This window comes from Pituophis catenifer, unplaced genomic scaffold, assembly GCF_029215685.1.
Source record: "Pituophis catenifer annectens isolate HBS135680 unplaced genomic scaffold, rPitCat1.0.hap2 SCAF_1, whole genome shotgun sequence".
Classification (NCBI taxonomy): domain Eukaryota; kingdom Metazoa; phylum Chordata; class Lepidosauria; order Squamata; family Colubridae; genus Pituophis; species Pituophis catenifer.
The window spans coordinates 273,371,423-273,383,950 of record NW_027256881.1 but is presented as its reverse complement, the minus strand read 5'-3'; the positions used below and the strand labels follow the sequence as shown (position 1 = coordinate 273,383,950).

The following is a 12,528-nucleotide window of genomic DNA, read 5'->3' as shown; positions in this document are numbered from 1 at the left end:
TGCATACTGGCCAGCCACTCATGCTGCCCAGATCCAAACAGGTCACAGCCTGACAGTGAGCCACAGCCCAGATGTTGGGAACCCCTGACATAGAACAATTCAGCCAGAGTTCAGTTCTTTGTTTGCTTATACAATAGATAGAATCTTGTCGGACTAAACCTTACTATTCTCACTCTAACAAAGTTTATCCTGCCTCTCTTTTCTCTATCCAGCATTATGATCAATAGTCCACTTCGCAGCAGAAACTCAGCATGTTGAAAACACGGTATATGTAGTAAGAGGTTACCCCAAAGCGTTCAATGAGCTTACAAGGTGTGGTGATGATTCATATCCAGTCTGCAGCAGACAGTCTTCAGAAATGGGAGGATTTGAAGGACATCAAGCAGGATGACAGGGTTGAACTACCCTTCTCAATGACTGGTACCCTATAATGTACAACTATTGAAGAGGTCCCTTTTCATCTCAATGTAGAAATATGATCATCTGTCAAATCCATCAAGTATATCATCAAGTATACCACACAGGGAGAGTATACCACCATCAAGTATACCACACAGGCAATGTTTGCACTGAGCAGAGAAAACGAAATCACACAGTACTTGATAGGCAGATTTAGTGGGCCCTCTGAAACCGTTGCATCAATATTTGGATTTCGAATTCACAAGAGGGAACCAGCCATTGTTCAAGCTAACCTTCCAAAACAGAATCAATATTCTTTCAAGATAATGCCACTGTGCAACAGAATGATGATATTGGTGAATGACCACGCTTTTACAAAAACACTGTATTATGTGGATATTCCAAGCTTCTATACTTGGACTAACAGGAGATGGGAATGAAGGAGGATTGGGAGAAGAAAACTCCAATGCTGCAAATTTGCTTCGATGTGTGAGACTTCTTGTCTAGGATGACAGCTCCATGGTTAAGAGGGAGGGCTTTGAAACCATACCAGAGTCTTCATGATACATGTGGCAAGAAAAAGGACTTTGGGAGAATATTAACCATTTGCTGTTACAATTTTCATCAACCTTTACCAGTTGTAAAATGAGGAAATGGTGCTGATGTGGAGAATTCAGGCATTAAAAAATCATACTTATGGAGATTTTTGTCAAGTTTCAATTGAAGGGAAACATGTGGTAGAATCAGGGAAAAGGAAGATAAAAATTCAGAGTTCTTACTGGATGTTGGAAGAGACAAAATTCAGAAAAATCAAAATGATTAAATAGGACTACCTGAAGATATGGTTCTGTCAGCAAAACATATGGAAGAATGTGTAAATTTCATCTACCACATTTGACAATCCTGTAGAACTGTTTTTAGAGAACTCTATCATGGTTCCCCTCAATGAAATGAGGATAAAAATCATCCACATGCTTTAGCTCAGGGCTGTCAAACACAGTCCGGATGTGTCACGCACTGGCCACGCCCAGGCCCGGTTTAGCAAAGGGAAAAAAAGTCCTGCTACGTCACATGATGCTGCCATGATGACACGAGTTTGACGCCCATCCATTAGCTGCTTCCCTGGAATGATGAAATAATATTGTTCCTTTAATGCTCTTTCTCAAGAGCCTTGATAGTACAGTAGTCTACGCACCCTGTTATTAACACAGCTGCCTGCAATTTACTGCTGGTTCGAATCTCTCCAAGGCTCAAGGTTGACTCAGCCTTCCATCCTTTCTAAGGTAGGTGAAATGAGGACCCAGTTTGTGGGGGCAATAAGCTGACTTTGTATAAATATACAAAAGTATGAAGGCTATTGCTTAACGCATTGTAAGCCGCCCTGAGTCTCCGGAGAAGGGCGGCATATAAATCAAATTTAAAAAAAAAAAAGTGAAGGCGCTAACTCTACTCATTTTCCACAGCATGGAAGATATAATCTCTTTGCCATTTTAATAACAAATTTAATAAGGAACCTTCCAAGAGTTGGAAATGTGATGATTGTGGAAGAACTCCACAGTAATGTCATTGTAGCAAAGATAAATTTTGATGCATGCAAAAAATGACAATGTCATGATTCCAACAATTACACTCAATTCATCAGAAGGTGAAGATGTTCCTCTTCAGTGGACACAGTTCTGAACACAGTCATGCTTTGCTGTCACTATATATAAAGAGGGAGAACAAACCATGGAGAATGATTTATCTGGAGAAACCAGTGTTTCAGCATAGTCAGCTGTATGTGGCAGATCAATCACAACTGTTGTCATCAAAAACATCCTTTGTTAAACAAGAAGCATCTATATTTGTCTTGCTACAGATCTTTCTTCTTTAATAAAATGATGGGTTCATTTTCTTTAATTTTAAAACCAAAACAGCAACAATCACTCTGTTTGTTTGTTTGTTTGTTTAAGTAAGGAAATATCTCTAAAAGGGTGATCCAATGGGTCACAAGTTGTTTTGTCCAAGATATACAGCCAAATGTCACAATTTCCAAAATCTGTGCAGGAACAACAGATACATTTGAAGAAGAAATAAAACAGTTCTGTGCTGACATTCATGAAGTGCTACACCAAGTGCCAATATATATATATAGTATTCATTATGGAAGAGTCCAACACCAAAATTGATGAATGTCACTTGAATATATGGCATCTCAAAATGGACTGTACTACAACCAAACCGATTATATCTTACACAGCCAACAGTGGGGAAAAAAACATATTTCTTTACTTTTGCTGCAGACTGTGGTTTGGACCACAACTATTTGTAGCCAAAGTCTGTTTCAGGTTCAAATTTGAACACCCAGGAAATATGATATGAAAAAAAAATTATGTTCAGCTGAAATTAAGAAACAATATCAATTTGCTTAATTCCATGGAAGAACCACCAAATAGAAGAAAGGAAAAAATGAAAAACATCAATAAACCAGCTCAATAAATCAGTTCAGAAACATGTTGCATATACACATTTAAAAAACTGAAAACAAGGAAATAAATAGGGAGCAGAGGAAACTATCCAAATCACTGAACCAAAAAGAAATCTAAAATTATGGGCAATAGAGATGAAGCAAAACGGCTAAATGCAGAAGTTTAACCTAAAACTAGAAAAATAATAAAATTAGATTTCACGGAACATGCATGTAAATTTCAAAATTATGTATATATATCCTTCATCAACTACGGTAAAACTGTTCATTGCACTGCATATGAAGAGTTATGGAAATACCTTAAAGAAAGGGTCATTCCAAAACACTTGATTCACTTCTAGTATTCTATCGATTTTTCTATTAAATTTATATATTGAGGCAGTTTTGAGGAACTTTAATTTAGATGAATTGAAAATTGAAATAAAAGCATCTAAGATATCCAGCTAACATTGCTATACTGTAAAATTGAATATAGTATATAAGTGAAAGCAGAAATTAAAAAACCAAGATGGCTTCTGAACATCAAAAACAATATAGTTGTGGTGATAACTGGAAGATAAAAATCAGTATGAAAATTTATCAGTCCAGGACTTTATTTTCCTCGGGACCAAAACTGAATAAATAAAGACCCCAAAGTTAAACAATGGGAGCACTGCAATGACTATCATGGAAATGATTTCAAAAAGCAATGTTTTGATACCAAATGCAGAATAATGAACACTATCATTTTTCCTATAACTACCTACAGTTGCAAAACACAGTTTGGATAATAAGAAAAGTAGATTGGGGGAAAAAAATGACTCCCTCAAATTATGGGTTTGGAGATAATTATCTATATCCCTTGGACAGCAAAAATGATGAACAAGAAGACCAAGTTGAACCAGAAATATCACTGGAAGCTAAGATTACCAAGCTAATTTTGATCATATCATATATTTGAATTCCTTAGAAAAATCAATTATGCTAGGAACAGTTGAAGAAACTACAAAGCAAGACCAGCAAATAACATCCTTGAGAGGTTCCATCAAGCAAAATACTGCTTTAAACCTAGAAATATTAAATAAAGTTGTAAAATATTGGAGAGAATTTAGAATAATCTATAAAGTCTCTGAAAGTTGGATGTGACTGAACAGATGAAAAGAAACAAGCAGAGGAACTACTTCAATATATTGATGCTTTCTGAAATATGAGGCATGCATTTCATCTCAATAAAAATAGTTTGATGTTGGTAATTTCTAATATGGTATACAATGATAAAAAAATGAAAATATCTTACTACTCCTAACTAGCAGAATAGATATAGGTCTCAATCCAGCTATTAATGCAAAAATATCAACAAATTAGAAACAATATACATTTCACATCTTATTTTTATTTCCAGTTTCTGATTCACCATGGTTTTTTTTTTTTAAATACTTTATTGAGTTTTCCAAAACAAAAAAGAAAATATACCATGTTTTATCATTAGACAAATGCAAAAATGTAATCTAGATAAAATAACTCACCTGAATCTTGGTGAAATAAATAAAAATAAAAAGTAAAGCTAGAAATAAAACATACAAGATAGCTTTCTCTAACAGTTTTTCCTGTACTTGGAGGTTTCAAATAGGCTTGCCAGCATCTTCATTTCTTTATTATCTTTATCCTTTATTATCATTTAAAAGATAATTTAATACATTTTGTTCTTATAAACAGCCAGGAGAGAAAGCATGGGTTATAAAATCTTCTTTGGAATATACTCAACTTTTAAATAGCTAAAATACTGTAGAAATAATAAGTTTTAAATCCACAGTGTGGGGTAGTATTTGATTGGTAGTCTTCTACAGCAGGAATATGGTAATAATAATAATAATAATATACATAAATTGATTACAAAATCCACATAACACAGTCACCAAAATTATTCCCTGGAACATCTGTAAAAAATTATCATACACCAGCAATGAAAAACTGAACACAGAGTTGGAAATAGTAGCAGAAAACAAGGGGTTAAAATATTGTAGGATTTGTGAATACAGATTGATAGTCTTGATTCATAATGCATCAGATATAACTGTGGCTGAAAAAAAAAAGGGTAATTGATATGGCAATACCAGGGAATAGTACAATAGAAGGCAAAGAATTTGAGATGATCACAAAGTAATAAGATCTAAAAATTGAAAGATTATGGCATAAACTTGCAATGGTGGTCCCAGTGATTTTGGCATGCTAAATGCCATAGCAAAAAATCCTGGATGGCATTTAGAAAACCTGCGCATTGACAAAATTTGTATCTGTCAATTGCAAAGAGCCACTCTGCTTGAATTGCACATATATTATGCCGATATATTATGACATTCCAGGTTTTTGAGAAAAACTCAATGCTTTTGAAGGCCAATACCAGCTAAAGAAGTGGCAGCTTCACATATTCTTGTGAATAAATAATAATATAACAAGATTCCTCCAAACTTTTCATACCAAGCCAATATTAGTGCTGGAACCATAATTTAGAAGCTTTTGGAGACCCTCAGATTCTGTGGCCCCTTTGCATAAATTTATGTCTTAATTAAAAAATCAAGGTACGAGTGTTTTTGTCAAAGGAACACATCTAAAGAGGGAGTGAAAGGGGGAATTGTCAATATTTGTGACTAGCTCACTGCAAGAACAGCAGAGATCTATCAGTTAACTATATGGCCCTCTACAATGGTGACATAAAGAGCTTTGACAAAGACATCATCTTTAAGAATGGTTGACCTTTATGTCTAGTCTTTTTTTTCCTGATTTTTACCCTAGAAATAGATTTACTGCTCATCTTGGCCACTGCAATGAAGTTGCATAAAACAGAACATCGTTTTAGAATGGGCTTGATTAACATGCATTGGCCACCAATTTGGCTGTGTGTCAAGGAGAGTGTACAACACACAAAACACATAAACTTTTACAGATAATACACAATCAATACCATGTCTTTAGCCGTTCTTTTTTTCCCTTTGAGAATTATTTTATATGGGAAAAATGTAAGGCATTCATTATTCCGTCTAATTAACAAGTTACTGAGTTGTGAAATAAGACTATTAACATAATATTTTGGTGATTTCAATAATACCAAAATGCTAAATAAGTCTGAAGTTCTTAATGAAATTTAATCATCCAGTCTACATTGTTGTAACCCAATTAAAGGTATCTTCACAGAGTTGATTAGTTTAGATTGCATAAAATGTTTCTATTATGTATTCTATTATTCATTTGCAATGTGCCCTTTATATGGGTCATCATAAATCAAACACCCTACAGGTAAGACGGTATCCTGACTACAGTTAATAATATCTCTGAATACAGTAGCATTTTAATACCCTCCTAAATGTTTGAGGATCCCAGAAGTCATTAACTATTCCTCCTAGTGGCTGGGCCATGGTTACTAAGGCTATTTCCTAAACATTTAGAGACCATCATGTTGTCTAATTCCTCTTTAATGTTTTCAAGGGGGAAAAAAACCTTAATGTCCAGATTGTTACCTAGCCCTCCATACCTTCAATATTGCTAAATATTCCTCCATTCAACTAAACATAAATGTATTTATTTTCTCCCATATGATCATTAAACATCACATTCAGTTTATGCCTTGTGTTGGTGCCCTTTGGCAATGAATTTGTCATAGCTGGAACCCTTGTTTCTAATAAGTCTTATAATTTACTTGTGCTGTTAGGCTAGGAAAGAGAAGAAAAAACTTACGGCCCACCAAATGGTGCTGAACTACGACTCTCAGAAGACTCACTATGTGTCATCAATGGTGAGAAATGAGCTAGGGGTATTTCAGCAACATCTGGAGGGCCTTCTGATTCACTTCTCCTGGCATAAATCCTCTCTGTGCTAAAATTTAAAAGCAGCTTATTCAGATTCTGTCTGCAAATACTTACAAAGAAAAGGAGGTTGAAGAGGAAAAGAAAATATTTTGTGACTTTCAAGCAGCCTGATGCCATCTTTCCTCTTCTTCTTCTTCAGATCTAGAAGTAGAAAGAACTAGATGAGTAGCCATCCTTAACATTATTCTGCTCTTCTCACCCACCCTTATTTGCATACAGATATGCCAACTAACTCAACATAGGATTCACATTGTCTTTTCCTTTTGGTATTTCTTTTCCAATCGATGGTTTGATCTGTTAAAAGGAAATGTTATGTTCCTCCTATTCAAAATTTGAGCTCGGAACTCAAAAAAGAAAGAAATCCCTTCCAACCATACACAAACAGAAATGAAACAGCTGTGCAATATGCCTTAGTTTGTGTTGATATTTCAAAGTTAGAGACCAATGCTGAATAGAGACAATGTGTATTTGTCTCATCTAGTCAATCATCAGAGACTTTCGCTTTCTATGACTCACCAAAAACTTACCTTTTCCATAGCTGTTAAAATAGGAAATCAGCTGGCAATTCTCATGACCCGTATTGAGCAACTAGAATCTGACAACATCCTTAATGACCTTCCACAACAATGCAACAGGAAATAAAACATGACAGTCTTAAGAGCAGCTAGCCCTTCAACCTGCAGCAGATCAGCTCAGAGCTTCCTTGTGTGAGATAACAATTCAGCAAAGGATAGTGGAATAAAGCCAGATATTATGCTCCAGTCTAAAACCTGCTTCTAATCCTGTTAGGTTATTTAGGTCAATACCAAGATCAGAATGGAATTGGAACATCTTTCTCCCCAGGCACTAGCACATTATATTATCTTACACATTATCTTATTTGCTACATTACATATTATGTATTATACTCCACATTAAGGAGGAAAATGTTTAAGCAGGATAAACAAACGGAAACACGTTACTGAGAGTAGCTGAGAGAAGCATGAATGCAGATAAGATGCTGTAGGGTATGGTCAGCCTGTTTTCTAAAATTGGTATTTTCTATCTTAAGCATTTCAGAAACAGCTCTTCTTCTTTCCAAGATAAATAAGGGGAAGGGGAGGAAGAGAACTTCGGAAACATTTTCTTAAGTTTAAATTATATGCACATTGCAAAAAAGTAATTGTCCCATGTATTTTAGTAATGTAAGTATAACTGCTATTTATACAAGCAGAATTCGGTTGGGAGCTGGGCATCCACTCAAGATACTGCTTGAGCAAAATTCAACTGAAGTTTGCAAATGCCACATTCAAGAATGCTCTTCCAAGTGAACACCCTTCAGCAAAAACCTTAAGTTCCCAGAGTTTCTAACAACTTGGAATTCTGGGAATTGAAGTTCCAACATATCTGCAGGATGCAAAGTTGGGCATCAAAATGGTCTCCCATAGAAGATGGTATAATAGGTTATTTTGTTTAGGATGCTAAATGTAGGGTTTCTGAATATATTTAACTCAATACTTGGAGTTCACATCTTGTTCATTTGGGCTTCATTAGAAAAACATTAGATGTTTTTCCAGTAGGTCGGAGGATGCACATTCACAATCTATTCATTCAGATTTTGTAATATAAACCCAGCTAGCCTTCTTTTTAGAAAAGCTAACATCAATAAGACCAAACCCATAGCATGTTTCGCTGCTCCACCTCTTTCTTCTTACACCATCTCGGCTTCCAAATAGTCTACTGAAAGAAGTGTAAAAAGATACTGTGGGAAAGAGAGGGAAGGGTCTGAGGAAATTTCCAGTTTTTTTTTAAAAAAAAAATAAAAGAATTTCAAAAGCCTCTGCTGAATAGCTCCTCACGAACCCCAGGGAAATCCATCAGACAAAGCTACAGCAAACTATTAGCGCTGCATTATTAGTCCAAATTCCTGTTTCGCATGTTTAACATTCACCTGTTAATGCCCAGCTATCATGTCCTGCAACATGCACAATATTACAAATGCAAAAGGCCAACTTTGGACTTCATGCACAAAAATTGGTATAAGCATCTGTCCATAGACCGAATTCAACTCAAGATATAATCTGAAACTTTCCTAAACAGAATTAAATCATTGTGTCTCTTTAACAAACTATATTATCTTTAGCTCTAAATTATTGAAAGAACATCAGAAATCTATATCACTAGAAAGTCACATGTTCTTTTAACTATATTCAATTTACTGGTTCCATACCCCAAAGAGCCAACAACACCGGTCATTAGACAACCTACACAAACAAGCATTCACAGCTACAGTCACTACTTATCCCTATTCCACTCTTGCTCGCTACTACTACTACTGCTACTCCAACTACTTCTCATGAGGACTATTATTCCTACTCCTTGTGAGTTTTACTAGAGAAAATTATCTCTTTCTAGCTGTTTTACTTCCATACACAAACACCTCCTTGCCTCTCCTCTTTCACACACCAAGTTCTCTCAGCACAGCGCATTGTCCTGCTAACTGGGGAAAGGCTTAAAGAGACAGGACAACACAGCACAGGTGCTAGCTATTTTCTGGGTAGCTTGCTCTTTCTCACCCAGAATCAGTGATATTATCAATTCACCAGTGGTGGGTTGCCCCCGGTTTGGACTAGTTAGTAAGAAGTGGTAGTAAAACCGGCCGGAGGCTCTGCCCACTGACCCGGACATCATCAGGAAGCTTCTGTGCATGCACAGAAGTGGGCGAGTGCGTGCGTGTTGCCCTGTTATGAACCAATAGTAAAGGTAAGTAGAACCCACCCCTGCAATCCACCAATGAACAATACCATGGTATATTACTGTGGTAGAGCCTATAACACAACTACTCTTCTATACACAAACTATTGTTGGCCCTCCCATATGAGGGGTACAGTATACTGCAGGATCCAATCTGAGTTGGCTGCCTGGACCAAAGGTTTAGTCTTCCATGCTTTCAGACTCATGCTGGAGCCCATCCTCACAGAACTTCTCTCTACCAGAATGTGTTCCACAACATTCCTGCAACATTATCCTGGAATGTATATATTTGCCTTCATTCAGTATATGCTTACATACAGAAATTAAGATATTCACATAATTTGGGGGAAAAAACTAAACAGAGAAATCACTGCACAAAGGCATTACCTTTCTCAAAGTAATTATTTTTATGATGGGAGCATCATATTTCTTATAATTACATCCTTTACTGTGAAAACTGGATTCCAATCAAGAAGGGAAATACCATTTCTTGCCAATTAAATTTTTGGAAACCTTTAATTGCTCGTATGTGTGCACACACATAAATACACACATTCATTTTCCATTCAGAAAGATTATTTTCCCTGTGTTAATAAAAAATCATCTTTTGTTCTAATTTTCAAGTCAGTAAACAAGTTATCTGCTTGCCCCAGTAATCCCTTGGCAATGTCATTCAGCTGGCCCAGTGGGAAAATGAAATGGCTCTCTGAAACTCCACAAGTGCACAATGTTTTCTACAGTATGTGCATATGTTAGGTACACTCAAGAAGAAATTACTACATGAAAGGACCGTCTGAGCTTGTACTGTCCTTACCCATTGTGCTCATGGCATTTTGTTTCTGTAATTGTATATACAGTAAGTCAATCCTCCTGGCCTTCCTTAAGAGCCTAAAGACCTGGCTCTGCCAGTTAGCTTGAGGTTCCAAAGACAAGATTTATAAACATAGCTTTATCTCCAAGCTCTTTAATCAAGCTATTTTTTTTTTAAAGTTAGGGAAGAAAGACAACAAAATGAGTAAGTATGGCGATCTTTTGAATAAGCGTTCTATATACTTTCCTTATACCTGCAGCAAACTAATAAGCAGTGGCAGAATTAATAATCTCCTTGTTTACTAATAGGAGTCAACCCATCCCTGGGGGCAATCCGCCAGGAAGTTTGTAGCTACCAATCAGATTAGGCTTGTCAAATACAGTCAAAATGAAATATCTGAAGACAATGGCTTTATGCAGTTCCAGTACATCAACGTTTTGTAATTAAAAGTATACAACATCAGAACTGTTTCATCATCTACCAATGAAACCTTGCTGTTAAGTCAGTTGCAAAAATGAATTGTGCCAACCATTCAGGAATTTTGAAGCTGGAGAGATTTTTAGTTTGAATTAACTGGATTTTATATTTGTAAATCGGGTTCTAAATCAGAAGGCATAATGCCTGCTACTGTGTGGCAGCTGGAGGAACTTACAGAGATCGTAACTGCTATTCTAAACCCCAGTTCCACAAGCCACTTTGTTTTGTGAAGGAAAAAGAATTTTGCAGAATTGTATGCAAAAAGTTAGACATCTAGTCAAATTGTATTTATCCCTGCATCCCTAAAAGAATAGAAGCTGATAGAATCTATATAAGGGACAGAGTTAAACATCACAAATTTGAATGTATACTTAAGCTGTTTGCAGGCAGAAATAAGAATATAGCAGGTGTAGAATTTAGACACTCTTTCAGTTAATATTCTGCAACAACTCTTTTACAGAAAGAACAAGTTCCAATGTCCCAAAGATGCTTTTTCAAGAATCAAAAGTATCTTTAGGACAACCATGATCTGGATGACTAAGAATCTCCATAGACATTTAACAATTTCCAATCTATTTCTAAAACAAACCAGAGACTTTCTATTCCTTTTTTTATTTTTATTTTTGCAACCTTTTATTTGCAGTACTGTTCTAAATCAGAAATATTCTTAGAATATTTGCATGCACTGTGTTGAGATTTTTTCCAAGATCATGACTTTGACAGTGTAAAGGTAAAGGTTCCCCTCGCACATACGTGCTAGTCGTTCCCAACTCTAGGGGGCGGTGCTCATCTCTGTTTCTAAGCCGAAGAGCCAGCACAGTGTGATGACAATTCCATGGTCATGTGGCCGGCATGATTAAATGCCGAAGGCATAAGGAACGCTGTTACCTTCCCACCAAGGTGGTTCCTATTTTTCTACTTGCATTTTTACAAGCTTTCGAACTGCTAGGTTGGCAGAAGCAAGTAACGGAGCTCACTCCATTATGCGGCACTAGGGATTCGAACTGCCAAACTGCCGACCTTTCTAATCGACAAGCTCAGTGTCTTAGTCACTGAGCCACCACATCCCCTTTGGACAACTGTAGCCCTATACAATTCCCTATATCTGGATTATTCCTCCTGCTGTTTCTTGGCAATGACTTCTCCGTTTGTTCTTCAGGTAGCACCTGAAATGTGTAAGCTTGAGATGTTCAATTGCATGTAGAATAACTTTCAGAAAATCATACCGTGTTTCCCTGAAAATAAAACTGTGTCTTATATTTTTTTGAACCCTGAAATAAGTGCTTGGCCTTATTGCCATGCGCTTAAAAGCCTGATTGGGTTTATTATCAAGGGATGTCTTATTTTGGGAGAAACAGGTAAGTAGAGTGTGGATTCACATAAATGCCTTTATACAATTAACGTCCTCTTACTGGCTTCTCCCCTAATTAGGGTCAAGAATGCCCCCAAAAAGCACATGAGCACTTAAAAAAAAAAGCTAAGGGATTTATTACAAAAAAAAAAAAAGCTAAGAGATTTCTCATAGCATAAGGACTTTTTCCCCTGACCAACAGGTATAATAGCTTCAGCTAAAAGCATAATCTTCATTTACAATAAAAAAAGAAATAAAAAAGGCTCATTGGCAGTAAAGGATGATATTCATAGCACTCCAGAAACATATTTCAATTCTTATTAATCTATAGCAGGGGTCCCCGGCCCTCGGGCCGTGGACCGCTACCGGACCATACCTGGCGGGGCTTGGGCCATCAAAGCAGTGGATGAGCATGCAAAGCTTCATTCAGGCATGCCCAGGATTTAGG

The 12,528-nt window shown here is 36.4% G+C and overlaps 1 protein-coding gene across 1 annotated transcript in view; it reads right to left on the bottom strand.

Annotated features, from left to right (window-relative positions):
• Positions 1 to 12,528, bottom strand: part of CD82 (CD82 molecule) — an 81,180-nt gene that overhangs the window by 31,328 nt on the left and 37,324 nt on the right. Inside the window, exon 2 of the mRNA XM_070936056.1 lies at positions 6,763 to 6,849. Coding sequence (XP_070792157.1) covers positions 6,763 to 6,825 — 63 coding nt within the window. The 5' untranslated portion in view covers positions 6,826 to 6,849. The remainder of the gene's footprint in view (positions 1 to 6,762; positions 6,850 to 12,528) is intronic.